The 19187-nt window shown below is 35.5% G+C and overlaps 1 protein-coding gene across 9 annotated transcripts in view; it reads right to left on the bottom strand.

Annotated features, from left to right (window-relative positions):
- ctage5 (CTAGE family, member 5) overlaps positions 1-15958 on the bottom strand; it is a 43414-nt gene extending 27456 nt beyond the window's left edge. For 5 of the 9 annotated variants that reach the window (XR_007424029.1, XR_007424028.1, XR_007424030.1 and 2 more), the window contains exons 1-6: positions 15615-15956; positions 11860-12085; positions 10317-10450; positions 9115-9207; positions 3025-8254; positions 721-1026 (exon numbers count right to left, since the gene is read on the bottom strand). Coding sequence is in view for 6 of the 9 variants with exons in the window: in XM_049463513.1 (XP_049319470.1) it covers positions 721-1026; positions 3025-8254; positions 9115-9207; positions 10317-10450; positions 11860-12085; positions 15615-15722 (6097 nt within the window). In the remaining 3 variants the exon portion in view is untranslated. Of the gene's footprint in view, positions 1-720; positions 1027-3024; positions 8255-9114; positions 9208-10316; positions 10451-11859; positions 12086-15614 lie in introns of all 9 variants that reach the window. The other 4 variants (XM_049463514.1, XM_049463512.1, XM_049463515.1 and 1 more) reach the window with 4 other exon arrangements.
- Between the last annotated feature and the right edge of the window lie 3229 nt (positions 15959-19187).

Here is a 19187-nt window from a genome sequence, read left to right on the forward strand (position 1 = left end):
TCTCTGCTGGGTTTTCTCAGTCAGCTTTATGAAGTAGAGTCACTCATCAAGAGTTAATTACTTGAATTTCTTGTCTCTTAATGTGTTTGAGAGCATCAGTTGTAAAGTAGTGAAGAGGTAGTGTCACCAAGTATGCCACATAAAGATAAAAGTAATTAAAAATATACAATAAAGCAAGAAACAAACAAATTAAATATAAATATTAAATTGGTGTTAAGGGAAAAACACATAAGGAATCATGTAGAAACTTAAAAGTGTTAAACAAACCAAAATACTCTGGTCTTTGCAGTTGCAATAAAGGATACATTTTTTTATGTATATATATATTTTTTAACACTTCTTGCCATAGACTAGATTGCTTGATTATGTTCACTAAATAATTTCATATGTCTTTCATCATGGTTTGAATGACTTAATATTAATATACAATGCAGACATTTAAAAATGTTTAATATGTTTGTTTTATATTTATATATATATATATATATATTATATATTTTGAGACTGAATGAGAGGCTCATTCAGTTGTGCACACTTTAGCTGTGTAGTCTGAATACCAGTAACATTCACTTTGACTTTTTGATGTTTCTATTTTATATTACTACTTTTTCATTTGTATTTTCTATTTATTGAATCTTCATTTATAGCTTATCTGAAACTACCTTAGTGCTAATATTAGAGTCAATACACAAAACAGTTTATATAAGAGATAACCTTTACCACTTAGCATCTGTTTAGGCTCCACAAACTCCTCAGTGCCAGAATGTTCCTGAGAGTTAAATCCAGTTTTATCAGACTTTGTTGAATCTCCATCCAGCGTTGGGAAGTTCTCCACAATAGGGCTCTGTTCAGCTACGTCTCCTGACTTGATCTGTTCTTCAGGGACAGAATTCAGGCTGTCCGTGTCGTCCGTACTGAGGCTGAATTCAGTTTTATCATCTTTCTCAGGCTCTGGATCAGATATTGGTGCTTCCTGATTTTTGGGAATGAAACTACCTTTATCTCCAGGCTGGTTTTGACTAAGATCTGTGAAGAAAGAAGACAAAAGAAGCCAAATCTGACAATCAGAAGTAAACAAAATTTGGAAATTACAGATAAGATAGAGAGTAATATAAAAATATTAGGTATAGTTTACTTAGCTGATATTAAATCATTATAGTTTAATGCATAATTAAGGTGATTTCTGAGCATTAATGGTGCGTTCCATTTGAGATTGAATGTTGGAGTGTTTAAGTTAAACATTAAATTATTTGTACTGTTATATAAAACCATTCTCAAAAGCAGCTAGTTAGCTAAAGATTTTGCAATTTACCACAACTAGTTTGACACACACACACACACACACACACACACACACACACACACACACACATTAATTACCATCCTTTTACTGTAAATCCTACTAAAATTTATATTATTTTTTATGTCCCATGTTAGCATTGCTTACGATGACTGGATCACTTGATAACAACTCATCCAATATTTTGCACATCCAGAAGTACAGAAGTTGGACAGTATTGTGTGTAGGATTAATTTAATGAAACATTAATAGACAGAAGTGATAATAAACTGTATTATACTACTGCTTTACTGCTGTTGTGGTAATGTGTGAGGCGGCCATATTGGATTCTGGACTCGGGGTTGAATAGATTCTCCCAAATTTTCAAGAAAATGTGTTTTAAGTGGAAATTTCCTCAAAAATTCTGACATCTGAGTTCAAATGGAATGCAGCTTAAGTACATGAATTGGTTAAGCCTGTTAAAAGTGTGGGAACATCAGATTTAAAACACTTTTTTGGTGCTGTAGTGCTGTAGTTTAACATCATTGCTTTAAACTCCACAACAAGACCAAGTTTTTCTGGTTGCTGGTTTCAGATATTCTAAGCTGGTTTGCTATTAATAAAATGCAAAGTGTCCCCAAACCTTTAAAAAAGGCCTCGTGAATTAATAAATAAATAAACTTAATTATACTTTTTTGTCCATACAGAGCACCAATTATACAGTATGAGTAAGTTACAGCTTGTCAACTGTATGGAAACATTAGCTTTATTGGCCTTAATTTGGCCGATTTTGTAGAAATCATGGTAATTCAGGTAAAAATGTACCTAAAAATTGTGAGAAATATTGGTTGATTAATTTGGTCAATTATACTTGTTTTGTCCATTCTGAGCAGCAAATACACAGTTTGAGTAATTTACAGCATGTCAAAAGTATGGGAACATCAGCTTAAAATGATTTTTTGGCAGATTTAGTAGAAACCATGGTAATTTAGGTAAAAAAAAGGTCCTGTAATTGTAAGAAATGTTGGTTGAATAATTTGGTCAATTATACTTGTTTTGTCCATACTAAGCACAGAATATACAGTTTGAGTAATTTATAACCTGTTAAAAGTGTGAGAACATCAGCTTCAGATGATGTTTTGGCAGATTTTGTAGAAAATGTGGTAATTTAGGTAAAAATGTACCTTATAATTTTAGGAAATGTTGGTTTTGGCCATGTTGATTATGCTGGTCATCCACTTAATTATACAGGTCAAGAACCTGGGTCATACTTGTTAAAACTTTTATTGACTAGGACTAAAATCCAAAGCATCCCCAAACCTTTGACAAGCCTTAAATAAATTATTAAATTAAACTGATCAACACAGGAGATCATTTTTGACCACATTTTACATGAAGAAGTCATAGCCTGTCAAAAGTGTGGGAACCTCAGCTTTAAACTTCTTGTAGGCTGGTAGGTTGGTGGTTTTAGATGGTCTGAGCTGGTCTTTAATGGTCAAGGTGGTTAAAAGGTGGTTTAAAGCAATATTGGTTTGGAGGAGGTTGGTGAAGATTGTCATGTTGATCAACCACCTTATGATTGTTGGTCAATTCGATTTGATTATGCTGGTCAACAACCTTGGCCATATTGGTTTACTAGCTTCTATTGACTAGCAATGGAATGAAAAGTGTCCCCAAACTTTTGATGAGCCTTTCAAATAAATCAAAAGCCAACAAATAAATCATCAAATAATTATGATTAGTACCTGGGACTTTATCTACACTGCCTTCTGTTACCACAGGCATAAGCGTCTTTCTTAGAGAGGACAAAAGGGCATCTACTTTAGCAAACGTCTCATCGTCTTCTCCATGATTGGCTCGTATTTTTAGATAATATTCCACCTCAAAGTCATCCAGCTTAGAAAGATCTTCAATATTTTCCCTTTGGCCTTCCAGGTGAAGGTTTTCAGCTCGTCCCAGGGTTTTGTCCAGCCATGATAACTTGTGTCCACCAAAGACACCCAAAAGATCCTTTATATTCTCCTCACTGAGTTGAGCTCGTAGGTTGGGGTAGTGTTTGCGTATTGATATTGATAGTTGAGAATCTGAAGTGGGTTTAATATGTGTATCATAGATTTGTTCCAATTTTTCCTCAGATTTTGTTGATGTGTGGAGATCTTCATGCCGTTCCTGGTCCACAACATTCAGATTATCTCCATTATTAGCTTTTAGATCATCTGATATGAGGCTTTTATAATTTTTATCTTCATTTATCGTATTTGATGTGCGAGTCTCCACTGTAAGTTCAATTCCATCTTCACGAACAAGAGCGTTAGCATCCTCAGTAATATTTGGAATAGGTTCTTCTTGTTCAAACCCTTTCTGACTTTCATTTTCTGACAGACGTTCACTTTCCTTATCAGAGGTGAAGTCTACAGTGCTAATGTTTGAGACAATATGGTCTGTACTATCTTGATCTATGCTAACAGGATCGAAATATTCGCCATCAAGTGTGTTAGCATCCTCACTAGCATTTTTAACAGGTTCTTCCTGTTTAAACCCTTTCTGACGTTCATTTTCTGACAGACTTTCACTTTCCTTATCTGTTGTGAAGTTTAAAGTGCTATCTTTGCTAATGTTTGAGACAATATGGTCTTTATTAGCATCTTGAGCTATGCTAACAGGATTGAAATGTTTTCCATCAAGTGTGTTAGCATCCTCACTAGCATTTTGAACTGGTTCTTCTTGATCAAACCCTTTCTTGATTTCATTTTCTGAGAGAATATCACTTTTCTTTTCTGTGTTGAGGTCTTCAGTACTACCTAGGCTAATGTCAGAGGCAGTATGAGTAGCAACAACATTTTTATCTAGGTTAACATGATCACCAAGTTCTTTATCAAGCATTTCAGCTTTGTTATTAACATTTTTGATGGGTTCTTCTTGTTTAAAATCTTTCTCATGATTAGTTTCTGAGATAAAACCATGTTCCTCAGCTGTGGGGATGTTTTTAGAGCTACCTAGTCCAATCTCAGAGACAGTGTGATCTGTATTAGCATCTTTAGCTCCATCAGGCATTATATTTAGAAAATTTTCTCCTTTTTCAAACCCATTCTTATGTTTAATTTCTGAAAGAACAGTACTTTCCCCATCTTTGGCAAAGTCTTTAGTGCTATCTAAGCTAACGTCAAGAGCAGTGTGCTCTTCAGCTATGCTAACATGACTGCTATGTTCTTCATCTAGTGCGTTAGCATCTTCACTAGCATTTTTAACAGTTTCTTCTCGTTTAGATCCTTTATGATGTTTATTATCTGAGAGATTATCACTTTCCGTATCTGTGGTGAAGTCTTTAGTGTCATCTAATTTAATTTCGGCAGCATTATGATCTGTATTAGCATCTTCAGCTATGCTAAGAGGATCGCCATGTTTCACATCAAGTGTTTTAGCATCTTCGCTAGCATTATCAGTTGTTTTTTCTTGCTCAGTTTCTTCATGGCTTTCATTTTCTGAGAGAATATCACTTTTCTTCTCTGTGGCGATACATTTAGTGCTATCTAGGCTAATCTTAGAGGCAATTTGATTTGTATTAGCATCTTCAGTTATGCTAACATGATCTGTATGTTCTTTAAGAAGTGCTTTAGCTTTCTCACTAACATTTAGAATTGTTATTTCTTGTTCAAACTCTTTCTGACTTTCATTTTCTGAGGAAATATAATTTTCTTTATCTGTGGTGAAGTCTTTAGTACTATCTAAGCTAATGCCAGAGTCAGTGTGATCAGTATTAGCATCTTTAGCTATGCTAACAGGATCGCCATATTTGACATCAAGTGTTTTAGCTTCCTCACTAGCATTTTCAGTTGTTTTTTCTTGTTCAAACTCTCTTTGACTTTCATTTTCTGAGGTAATATTGCCTTCTTTATCTGTGTTTAAGTCTTTAGTTCTATCTAAGCTAATGCCAGAGTCAGTGTGATCAGTATTAGCATCTTTAGCTATGCTAACAGGATCGCCATATTTGACATCAAGTGTTTTAGCTTCCTCACTAGCATTTTCAGTCATTTTGTCTTGCTCAGTTACTTCAGTGCTTACATTTTCTGATAAAATATCACTTTTCTTATCTGTAGTGAAGTCTTCAGTGGTATGTAGGCTAATTTTAGAGGCAACGTGATCAGTATTAGCATCTTCAGTTATGCTAACATGATCTGTATGTTCTTCAGTAAGTTGCTCAGTTGCTTCATTGCTTTCATTTTCTAATAAAATATCACTTGTCTTATCTGTAGTGAAGTCTTTAGTGCTATCTAGGCTAATCTTAGAGGCAATGTGATTAGTATTAACATCTTCAGTTTTGCTAGCATGTTCTGTACGTTCTTCAGTAAGAGTTTTAGCTCCCTCACTAGCATTTTCAGTAATTTTTTCTTGTTCAAACTCTTTCTGACTTTCATTTTCTGTGGTAATATTGCTTTCTTTGTCTGTGGTAAAGTCTTCAGTGCTATCTGAGCTAAGTTCTTCATTAGCGGTGTTAGCATCACTGGGATTTTCAGTATCAGTGCTCTGTTTTAATGGGATTTTATCTTGAATTTCTTTTGACTGGATTACCGTAGCATCTGCTACTTTCTCAGATGTACTGTATTCCTGTTTGGAAACATCTGGAACAATCTCACGCTTCCATTCCTCTTTGCTTTCTCCTCTTTTAGCTTTTTCTGAGCTTTCAGCAATATCTGAACTTTTATCAGTGGCTGAACTTTGCAGTGCATGCTCTGTTTTTGATCTTTGGCTGGTCAGAATGGATTCAGGTCCTTTCTCACTCTTTAGTAAATCATCTACACTTTCTTCGTCTGTTGTGTTAAAAGCTGAATCTTCTTCAGATTGTGTTTCTTTGTAACTTTTACTGTCAGATTGCTTAGTTTTGGGATCAACCTGCTGGATTTGCTCATGTTTATTAGCATCTACAGCTGATTCAGAAGTAGAGTCTGAATTTGACTCAGGTTTTGTGTCCTTTTGGGCACTGAAATAGTCAAAATAACCGCTAAATATGTTAGTTTTTTGATTGTTATCACTTATTAGATCAGCATTATTATCTTCTTTCTGTTCTTTCAATTGTGCTACATCATCCTCATTTGTGTCCATAACTGTCACGCTATCAGAGGGAATATTTAAAATATTTTCGGTTAAATTCTTAGTTTCAACCAACTCATTCAGGGCTGGTTCATCAGATAACATCGCAGCCTTACCACTATTAAGCACTGATTGGGTGTTGTCACTTTGATCAATGGTGAGATCTGTTTGAGCATTGTCTACACTTGCTTCAGTGTTCAGAACCTCACCAACTAGTACTTCACCTGTTTCAACTGTTTCCAGAGGTTCTTTATGGAGTAATCTCTTTTCAGTTGGACTTTCAGGCTGTTTTAAAGTGCCAGAGTCATCAACACCAGCCATATTGTCTATGCTACCATCTGTCAACACTTTTCCACCATAAATATCTGTATCTTTTTCATTTTCTCCATCAGTTTGGCTCTGCTTTGTCTGATCTTTTGAACTTGTTTCTACTCTCACCTCAGCCTGCATGACGTCGTCAACCTCATTTGGTTCAGGCATTTCTGTCTCTTTTATTATTTGTACATCATCTCTTACGTCAACTGAGGGAGAGATGGGTTTCTCAAGCTTTTCACTGATCAGATCGCCTGTGGAGCTTGGATTAATCTCATCACCACCATTGTTTTTATTGTTTTCCTCATCATAATCAATCTTCTTCTCAACAAAGGCTTCCTTACCTGGATCTGTCTGCTCTGGAGGCTTGTCCTCCTGAGTTTTTTGAACTTCTGTCTCGGCCGTGTCTGACGGAAATTGAGATTTTAGATCATCGAACGCTGTTGAAAGTTGTTTGTCAGAAAATATCTGAGACTGTTGCCCTGTTTCTGTATCTTGGCCTTCTGTTTCAAGTGTGTTTTGAGTCAGTTTTGAGTCATCTGGCTCTAAAACACTGTCACTTCCACCATCTTTACTAACACTGTCATCATTATTACTGGTATTATCTTGAGCGTCTCCGTAAAGATTGGTAATTCTGCTGTAGACGCTGCCGTACCATCCTGAATCCTCAGTTTTAGTGTCCGCATCAGCTGGAGGATGATCCACATTATCCTCATAAGATCTTGAAGTTTCTTGTTGTTCTGCTTTATTTGGAACATTTTTGTCACCTTGTTCTGTATCCTCAATGCTGTCCAAAGGTTGACTTGGTTCATCTTTAAGAATGGTTGAAAATATTCCTTCATCTTTGTCTTCAGCTTCAGGTTTTTTAAGGTCATCTCCTCCTCCAAAGCCTAAAACATCTCTTATTCCCATTCCCAGCCAAGAACTGGACTCTTTTGTATTTGAATCTGGATCTAAAATCTCTTTATTTTCTATTATTTCCTCAGGTGAATCCTTGGTGTCATCCTCTGAAGCCTTTTTCCCAAATCCAAAAACGTTTGTGAGTTCACCACCAATCCAGCCAAGAGTCTCAGCTTGTTTTTCATCACCCAGTTGGTTTCCATCGATGTCCAATGCCAGTTTTCTGCTTTTAAAAGATCCTTCAACCTGGACGTCTTTTTCTTTTACGTCTTCTCCTTGTGGTTCATCATGGCTCTCTTCTTTGCTTTCTTCTTTGCTTTCTTCTTGGCTTACTTCTCCACCACCAAACCAGCCGGTAACAGCAGAACCGATCCAGGAGGACCCGCTGTTTTCCGATTTCTCCTGATCTTGTTTAGGATTAGCTTGAGTGTCCTCCTCTCTTTTGATATTGGAATCAGTTTGAGATGATTTTGAGACTGGATCATCAAAATCACTGTTACCTAATTGTTCAGAGTTGGCCCTTTGATCTTCTCGAGCATCACGGTAGTCTTGATCATGTTGATCGCCTTGTTCTTCTTGATCATCTTGATTGCCTTGATCATCCAGATCGTCAATTTCACTGGAATCACTCTCGAATAAAGAACCAAATTCATCGATGCAGTAGAAGTCGTATTGCTGAAAAATAAAAATAAATATAAGATTAATAAAAGTATTTAATTATCCTGTTATAGGATATTTCGCTAATAAGCAAATTAGTCTGCTGTGTATCAACAAAACAACCAAAGGAAACCATCAGGTTAATACATGCATTCATGCATTTTGTTGTATTTATGTATATATGTGTTGAAAATAAAAGCTATACATAATGAAATGCTCAAGGAAAAATATGTCAGTATAATTATAGATAAATTTAGTAAACCAAACTTCATAATTAAGAAATTACAGACTCTTAAAAGTACGTCTAGGAATTACTGATTTACACATGTAGTGCACAGCTATAGATGTTTCGTGTCAAGAGAAGACACGGCAAGACAAGAGACGACAAATCAAGACAAGACAGGACACGACAAGACAAGACACAACAAGACAAATTAAGACAAGACACGACAAGACAACACAAGACAAGACAAGCAAATCAAGACAAGACAAGACACGACAAATTAAGACAAGACACGACACGAAAAGACACGACAAGACACGACAAGACAAATCAAGACAAGACAGAACACACCCAGATACTATCACTAGAGGAAATGTCCATGATGCAAAAATAATAGATAAACAACTTTAGTGACTCTGTGCCAGTATTAATGATCTGTTAGCTTAATGCTAACATACTATTAGAAACCATATAGTAATGCTTGTATAATTTAACATTTTTGTGTAAAGTGTCACTAAAGGTTTTTAGTTCTAATAGCTACGGTTCACTATTGTTTCCACCACACTAAGTCATTTTGGTGGTGTCTTACAACCCTGATGATGGGTTACAGGGGTCATTGTGGCTTTTTCAAATATATACAAATAAATAATCTTACCTGAGTTTCCGTTTTTATCTCATTTTTCTCATCAACAAACACCTCATCAATCTTCACCGCATCTCTCGGAAAATATCCAATCTGCTGATCTATCTGAGAGAAGAAATATAGAAACATTTTTGCATTTTTCACTTTTTAACATATTAAATTTGAATTCAATTGAATTTTATCATGAATGGACCAACAGACATGATGCAGAATTACTTGGGATATGATTAATAAACCAACAAAATACATGATAATAAATAAGACAAAATGGACCAAAAGTAAGTAAGGCAATTTGTGAAATACCCTTTTTGTCAAATAACTTTTCTGTTCTGTTCTGGGTCAAATTGACCCGTTTAAAAATCTAGGAAAAATAGTTTAAAGTATTTTTTTCAGTATGAAACTTCCTCTGCTTGCCTTAATTATTTAGTGTAATCAACATACAATATGAAAATGGTTTATTTCACATATTTGCAAAAACTAAAACAAAAACTAAAAACTTAACTAAAACTATTGTGTTTTATATGTTGGTTTTGCAAAAGTAATAATGTAATAAAGTAGTGAAACATTAAAAAACTTTAAACGTATATTTTTAATAAAAAAATGAGTAAATTATCCTAATTGAACCATTACCTGTTAGAGGTAAGGAACAAAATTGCACTAAATATTGATAGAATAATTAGTAATGGAGTTAGTAATGAAATATTCAGTAATTAGTACATTTAAAGTAATTTAATTTACTTTCTAAAAAGTTACATTGTTTGATACATTGTACTTTAAGTAAACTACTGTAACAGCTGTTTTTAACACACTTTGCTTTAAAAAAAAAAGTACAAAATTCTATTTGGAAATAAGTATTTTAGAAGTATTTTGAATTACATTAAACTAAAAGTGTACTTCATATTAGTCTATCTTTTTTAAAACTATATTGTACTTTTTTATATATAATCAAAGTTTATTTTCAAACATTTGATGAAAGCATAATATTAATGTACTTTTGATATATTTTAAGTAAGTACATAAATCTGTTAGTATATTTACAGCAAACTTAGACATTTCTCAATATGTTTTAAGTACAATTAAGTATAATTTTTTTTTCTCCAGGGTGTTCCTGGCAAATTAAAATAATAGGATGTTTAAACCAGTTGTAAATGGGTTTATAAACACAGTAAGGTGTATATATTGAATTTATTAAGATTTTATTAGTGATTACGTACGCTGCCGGCCCACAGGTCGCTCCTCTTTCCCCACAGTTTGTGATAAACTTCGATCATATCTCCCTTTCTGAAGCTCAGAAACCTGCAGTCCCGAGCCTGATGATCCTTCAGGGCCTGAACCCGACTCATCATACCTACACACACACACACACACACACAAAATAAAATCATGCATTAAAACACATGACAATTTAAGGTAAATATACATATCTGGCCAGAAATGAAATTGAAGACTAAAGCCTAAACCCAAGGGTGGTTCTTTTATTACTGAATAAATAGGATTTTAGTGAATTAAAAGAGCCTAAATGTAGTTATTATTGGTTATTTATGACTGCAGGATGTCCACAGACAGTTCCACAGCCAAACAGTGTTCTAGTGTTAAATTAACAGTGTTAATGTAATGTTAAAACTGCCGGTGTTAAAATGCAGGGTTGATTTATAATACAAAATTGTGTATTATTAAGTGTTTTATGGGGGAGGGTTCAAATAAAGAAAGCACAAAAAAAATTATTCTAATATATATATATATATATATATATATATATATATATATATATATATATATATATATATATATAATATTATCATTATCATTATTGTATTGCAAGTTACTGTCTCTGTAAATCAATCAAACTGTAAAGTGTGTTATTTTTAAGAATACTCTCTTATTACTAAATAATCTTATTATTACATTTGGAAGGAAATGAATGCATCTACTAATACTGTATTATATAATAATATAATATTTTATTATATAATATATAAATGCATTGATTTTTACATCCTTAATCAGAATCGTAAGTAATAATAATGATGATATTAAACGATTATTAGATAGTTTAAACAGTTTAAACAGTAAGGCTTTCACTACTCACATAAAACTATATATAATATATAATGATAATAATAATAGTAAATTAGCCAGAGTAGTGTAAATTTGTGCTATATAGTGTAAAATGTGTACTATATACTGTATACAACACTACTACGACCCAGCTAACAGAGAACAGCATAAGAACATTTAGCAACGTTTTGAAAAGTTTCCAGGAAGGTTAGTCTGTAATGTTGCAGAAATAATGTCCTCACAACGTTATTAGAACATTTCTTATTGGATGTTTAACAGCTGGATGAATAATAACATTATGGAAACGTTAAAAGTAACATTGTCACAACTAAACATTAAAACATTGACACAAGTATGGACGTTGCAGCACGTTAACAAAATGTTTAAAAATGTCAAATGAAAACGTTCTAAGAACATCTAGAAAATGTTACTGATTAAATGTTTTAATAATGTCATTTGTAACATTTCAGAAACACTCCCAAAACTAAAGAAAAAAACATTGAAACAAAAAGTGACGTGACCAGAATGTTTAAAATGTTACATAAAAACAACTATGATAAATAACAACATCCAGAAAACTTTGCTGATAGAATGTTCTAGGATTATTAACTCTAACATTTAGAAAATGTTCCACTACCCTATATTTATTATCTGGGAATATAATAATAAAGTATAATAAATGTTCAGAAAGGGTCTTACGTTCACAGGCTGGATCTCCACATGTTTTATAATCAGACATCAGACCCTCAGTTCCTGAGATCAGACCGAGGAGGATCTGCAGGGAGATCAGAACCCTGGAGAACCTCATGATCAGTCCTGCACCCTGAGGAGCTTCATCCAGGTGAGTCCTGTTCCCTCTGAACCCCGAGAGAGAGAAATTGAAAGAGAGAGAGAGAGAAAGAGAGAGAGCTGGAGGCCGATCAGACTGTGTGACGAGGAGAGATTGGATTAGAGGTCAGTCTGAGAGTCAATCATTAACAGTGTCTGAGTTACACGTCTCCTCAGATCAGCACGGCCTGAACCCAACACTGCTACACTGCTATCTCCACCATTAAACACAAACAGATAAATACAACCAGGCTGGTGTTTCACAATTTTATTTTATTTAATTTTAATTTAATTTTGTCCCAAACTGTGATGATCAGAATTTTTTATCTTGGTGAAGACGATCAAGGAATCTGTGTATGCTTACAGCTTAATTTAGGGCGTGTCAGTGTAGCTTTGCTATCGTAACGTCGGGAAAAGTACACATTGCACGGCCAAAAAAAAAAAAAATTAGACAAAAGGCATTTAGTAATTCTCTTAAATTTCTATTATTTAGTTTCTAAACTAAAAGCAGAATCATTTCTGAGTGGAGAAGAATATGGATAAAATACTGTGTTTAATGGTACCAGTGTTCTGGAACGACCTTTCTGCTAAGCCTAATTCTAATATATTCATTCTAAAAACTAAATAAACTGGTCACGTCATGCGTCTTTACGTACTTACGTCACACGTACAGCCTCTAAAAGAGGATCCGGCTCAGTTTTACTGAACGCGAGCGGCTGGTGGAGCAATGGAGACTTCAGAAGAGGAAACTCAGAGCTCAGTAGATCATTCACCCATAGTAAAACCAAAGAAACGAAGGAGTGAAGTTTCTGACTGAGCTCTCTCTCTCTCTTTCTCTGACTGAACATAACCTGGAATCGGATTTATCCGCTCTGAAAAGAGACCGCATCACACCCGCCCAGTTTAAAATGATTCTTCCGCATGCTCGGTGCAATTACCCATTCTCACCAGAGAGGGTGCTAAATCCCTCAAATCCCAAAATTTACGGCCACCAGCTTTAATTAAACTAAATTGCTCTGACTTTGGTGGATTGCTATTTTAACGGTGCAGCTACCTGGACGTGTCCAACAAACTCTTCTCAGTGCTATGGGTTTGTTCACTGTTTGTTTCAAGATAGTGATGAACGTCTGACTGTTGGCGTCTGTCTAGGTTGTATTCAGTCAGTGGAGCTCCTGTGTTTTCTGTTACCAAGATAAACAAGCAAAACTCCAGAAAGTGTAGATATATTTAGAAGCTCTGCTGCTATTTAAATGATATAGGCATATTATACATTTATAATAATTTATTGCTCCTAGTAACTTTTATCTTTCTTCTAAACAGAATTACTATCCCTCACTTTTTGTGTCGTATTTTTGCCAAATATATTGCTTTTCACAATATATAAGACCAAAAACAAGACAGAAATTAAATTAACTATTTACAGGGTGTTTATTGATAAAGATTTAATGCATAAAGGCAGCCATTCACCACAAACACATATACAGGCCAAAGGTCACAAGGACACTTAAAGGGGAATATCAGTAAATAATAGAATTCTCTGTATAAGTAATTGATTACAGTTATTAGAGGGGGTTTGGAGTGAAATGCTCTGTTATCTCTATGCTCTATACTGCAGTGATTTACACTCTGCCCTGCTTAATCTGAGTGATCACTAATCTAATGTCCCAGTCTAAAGTTCTGTGGGCAAAGCAACACAACATACACACTTCAGTTCCTCTGATTTTGCTATTTATAGGTTTATGTTTGAATAAAATGAACATTGTTGTTTTATTCTATAAACTACAGACAACATTTCTCCCAAATTCCAAATACAAATATTGTAATTTGGAGCAGAAAATGAGAAATGGCTGAAATAACAAAAAAGATGCAGAGCTTTTAGACCTCAAATAATGCAAAGAAAACAAGTTCATATTCATAAAGTTTTAAGAGTTCAGAAATAATCAATATTTGGTGGAATAACCCTGTTTTTTAATCATCTTGGTTTTTATGCATCTTGGCTTCATGTTCTCCTCCACCAGTCTTACACACTGCTTTTGGATAACTTTATGCTGCTTTACTCCTGGCTTAAAAAATTCAAGCTGTTCAGTTTGGTTTGATGCCTTGGAGGGGTGTCACGATTCTCTAAATCCTCGATTCGAATTTATTTCCGATTTTAGATTGTCAATTTTCTTTTTTTTTTTACTTTTACTTTTTACAATTTTCTTTATTTGTTTTATCATATCATTGTTTTATATATATATATATATACACAACAATAATAAATGATCAGAGTATATGAAAAAAACAGAGTATAATAAACTCTTGCTACCATATCTTTACCCTGAAACTATGATTTAGGCTTTACAAATATAGTACATGAACTTCTTACTGGAAACATGCTCTAATATTGTGCTTCTTTGGTCTTTTTACCTTTAAATATACACATAAGTGTAGCACGGTTTGACAGGGTAGCACAACTCGACAGAACACCTATAGTCTATATATAGATCTATAGTTCAGCTTCTCTTCCGCGGTTGAAAGGCAGCTGTTCTGTGTGTGAGAGGTTGTGTGTGTGTGTGTGTGTGTCTCTCTCAAACACAGCGGAACTTTTCGTCGGAGGGCGGGGCTGCGCTCATGCAGCCGCTCTCTCTCCATTTGCGCCATTTGCGTAGCGCGCGCGCGCTTGGGTAGCTTAGCGGGAGGGATCGTCGATCCTCTTTTTGCCTTCGAGGCTCGAGACCATGACATAATTTCGATAAAGAATAAAATATCGAAATCGTGACACCCCTAATGGCTTGTGATAACCCATCTTCCTCTTGATTATATTCCAGAGGTTTTCAATTCATAATCAGAGTGCATTATTAATATCATGACAATATATAACTGCACCACTACAAAATATGGCAATGTCACTTTTTTCAAAATCATGCAGCCCTACGTTTCAGCTAATATGCAGTAACAAGCCTTTTCTGACCACAAAACACAACATGAAACAAGTTCTTGTAGTTCACCTGACTCACTGTGAATAATAGGATAAAAGTCTCAAACTCTATGGTGGAGAACTAGCAAGCTAATACGGTTAACATCAACAATGTTTGTTCGAATGAGTAGTCTTTTCCAGCCCTCACAGAAACGCTCAGTTTTTAATACTCTAATATGGCACAGGTGGAGAGAAAATGGTACAAAGTAAAATTGTTCAGCTAGTTTAGAATGACAGAATGTATTTTTTTTCACCACAGACAAAAGGAAGACAGGTTTTACCTGGAATATGTGACTAACATTTTAGCATTTTAGTTCATTTAGTAAAGAAAGTAACAGCTAAAACTGTAGTAATATCTGTAATGGCGTTTTTGTCAGACTTTTTATCTCAAACAACCTGCAAACTGTAGAGAAATTCCTCGTTTTTACTAAACCTGTAAAGTCTCGCAGGGTTTATTCAGGTGTTGGGTTCATTTAACCGTTAATCGGCCTGTGACAGTTAACGGCCCGTTCTCTACAGGTCTCAACGTGCTGCATTAAATTACAATATAAACTTCAAAAATGTAAACTGCAGTAAAAAAAAGGGCAATGTGGACAGAGAGCGCTGGAGAAACGGGTCTAGAGAAACCTCTGAAGAAAGACATAAAGGTAAATATTCATTTTCTTACCTGTAATTTCATCGCTGTCCGTAGTGGCGTCTTTTCTCGGAAGTGTGAAGCAACTCGTCCGGGTCCATTACATTTATAGTAGCTAAATGATGACAAGGCTGCACTCATTTTTCCCACCTGTATTCCGACACATCCCGCCCTCTGCGCTGGGATTGGCTGGCGGTGGAGAGCTATTTCTGTATGAAACACTGGAGAAAATCAGGAGCTTGTGAAAGGTAATGCGGCAGACCAAAGAGCCTCAGTGGGCGTGGCTAAAGGGCGGAGCATGTGTCAATCGTTTTCGACTGCAGCCAGTCAGATACTACACTTTCGTTGTCAATCACTTTTTCTTAAGCCAATCATCAGACAGACTTAGCTGTCAATCATTTTTTACTGCAGCCAATCACCTTAACAGATCTGTCAAAAGAGGGCGGAAACTGCGGTGCTACCGGTTAAACGTAGTGCGATTTAAACTTCTGAACAGCGGTGAAGCTGAATGTGTATAAGTATTTTACAAAATATTATATTAACAGTTTAAACACATTTATGTGCTATTGTAGTTAGTCCTGCCTATATACCGATCTTAAACAGAAGAAACTGAATGACTGGGGGTTCTGTATTCTGTATTTTCTATGTTTAATGTTTTGCCTGATTCTTTGTCCTGTGATCACGTTTCTGTAAAGCTGCTTTGTGCCAACACCAGTTGAAAAAAGCGCTATACAAATAAATTTGATTTGATTTGAATTACTGCTGTATCCCACCCTGGGACATCTGTCTTTATTGGCTTTTATTAAACACTTATCATTTTTCATGTGTTATTATCTAATTCAGAGAGACAAAAACTGCCTTTCCTGCAAAAGTACTGATCTTGGGTAGATCAGATTCTGTTTTAGGCTTAAAATAGCAAAATATTGTTAGCCGTGTCCGATACAGAGCTCATTTTCATAATGGAGGTCATCTTTGTCTTCATTTTTACAAATATGGCACACTCTAAAAAACACAGGTACGATATGAGTACTTTTTTGTACTCAAAGGTACAATATTGGTCTTTACAGGGTCAGATTTGTTCCCTCTAAAGTACAAAGTCATTTCTAACAGCAATAAGTACAAATTTGTACCATTTAACCTGCAGCCAAAAGGTACATTCAGTATTCTGTATCACTGTACTAATAAACAATATATATTTAAATTGCACATTTCTCATTTGAAAGCCAGACAATTTTGGATCATCAAGTTTTTGAGCCATATTTAGTTGATGAAAATGATCATAATCTTTATAATCTTTACTGGCACAAAAAACATGGGTACAAAAAAGGACTTTCACTGAAAGGTACTTTTTTGTACCTCGATATAAGGTACAGCCCCAGCGACAAGCTTTATACTCTTTTAAGTACAAATCTGTACTTACTTTTCTTAGTGTGCAGTCACTGCTATCAGGAGAGTCAAAGAAGGTGCTATTACCATCAATCTCAGGATTTAAGATAGTGTAATTAGTGTCTGACAGTGTGAACTGTATGTATTAACATCACTGGCCAGGAAACCTAAAAAATCACTGTCCTCGCTGTAGTTCATCAAATAGCAAGATTAAATAAAATCATTGAAAATAACTAATGCAATGCCAAATAAGGCGCCTGCACATTTGACTAGTCCTAGATGTGTCTGGATGGCTTCACTAACATGCCACTATCATATTGATGTCACTGCTGTGATGAGCTCTGCAATACTTAACTATAATGAAGACAAGACTGCACTCATTTTTCCCACCTGTATTCCGGCACATCCCGCCCTCTGCGCTGGGATTGGCTGGCGGTGGAGAGCTATTTCTGCGTGAAACACTGGAGAAAATCAGGAGCTTGTGGGGGAAAATCTTGTCATTGCTTTGATGAGCTCTGCAATACTTAACTTCACTAGTAAAATGACATCTGGTCAGCAGTGGTCCCATGGTGGTCACTTTCTACCAATGGATGGAGTAGAGGGGGGATAATATATATATATATATATATATATATATATATATATATATATATATATATATATATATATATATATATATATATATAGCTGGGCTACCGTCAGTAATATTAATATAAGATATATTGGAACGTGGCCACCTCCTTTTTATAGATTATCCTTTTTATCTACTTCACACACACAAAGTGCTCTTATATGGTCAGTGTGTTAAAGCTCACCTTCCGCGAAAATCCGATTTTTCTTGTTTTTTGTGGAATACAGTAGGTCTCTCCGAGTTGAATGTGTACACCTGCACATTAAACTGTTTTGCAGCCCCCATTGTCTGCAGGAGCTAAGCAAAGAAATCCCCCCTCCCCCCCTCCGAAAAACGGGTGAATTTTGAATTATCTTTCTGCCTACGTAGGCAGAAACTCACAGACCAGCCCACCTTGGCTCGAGAAACTCCCAGAGGCGGAGCTGAAGCGACGCAACATCACCGCTCATCAGTTAGGAGGTGGGAGGCAGTGAGCGGCAGAGCGGTGGAGGGGCGTCGCAGTGCTCCTAGCCAATCAGAGGAGAGATATTTGCATGCTGTTTGCATGTATGAATATTCATGAGCAAAGCTGGAATCCGGTCATTTTGGACACACCCCTAAAACAGTCCATTAAAAAAGAGCTATACAGAGACACCTGAGCACTTTTTTTTTACAAAAACGGCTCACATGTCATTCATTCATACTAAAGACCACAACTAGACATTTTAAAATGAAAGAAAAAACGACGGAAGGTGAGCTTTAACTACAACAGAGGAAACTCTCGCTTTCCTGGGGCAGTCTGGATGAGTGCCAGTTCTATCACTTTACTTAGTTGAGTAGTTGTTGTTTCTAATAATCTGTATTAGAACATTACTCAAATAGAGCTATCTACTGCATACCAACTCTACCTCTTTACTACTTTACAACTAATGCTCTCAAACACATTAAGAGACAAGAAATTCATCATGTATATAAGATCCAGTACCCACACAATGACTTAAACAGGCACTGCCAAAGGTGGGTAAACCATTACTAGAAATAGTCAATTCATCCCTTAGCATGGGCTACGTACCCAATTCTCTTAAACTGGCGGTCATTAAGCCCATTATCAAAAAGCCAAATCTGGACCCCCGCGAGCTTGCTAATTATAGACCAATGTCTAATCTTCCTTTGTAGCCAAAATCCTAGAAAAATGTTTGTTTAAGCAGCTACGCTTGTATCTACAAAGTAATAGTATGCATGAGGTTTTTCAATCTGGATTTAGACAAAACCATAGTACTGAAACAGCTCTACTTAGAGTAACTAATGATTTACTTTCAGCTCTTGATAGGGGCAGTACTGCCATCCTTGTACTGCTAGATCTTAGTGCTGCCTTTGACACCGTAGATCACGCTATTCTGCTTGATAGGTTAGAAAATCTTATAGGAATTAAAGGATCAGCCCTCACCTGGTTCAGATCTTATCTGAGAGATCAATTCCAGTGTGTTTATTTAAATAACGAATGCTCTTATGAGTCTAGAGTAAAATATGGTGTCCGTCAAGGATCAATACTGGGCCCATTACTCTTTACTCTTTATATGTTACCGCTGGGTAAAATCATTCGTAGGCAT

The sequence above is a fragment of the Astyanax mexicanus genome, chromosome 14 (genome assembly GCF_023375975.1).
Source record: "Astyanax mexicanus isolate ESR-SI-001 chromosome 14, AstMex3_surface, whole genome shotgun sequence".
NCBI lineage: Eukaryota > Metazoa > Chordata > Actinopteri > Characiformes > Acestrorhamphidae > Astyanax > Astyanax mexicanus.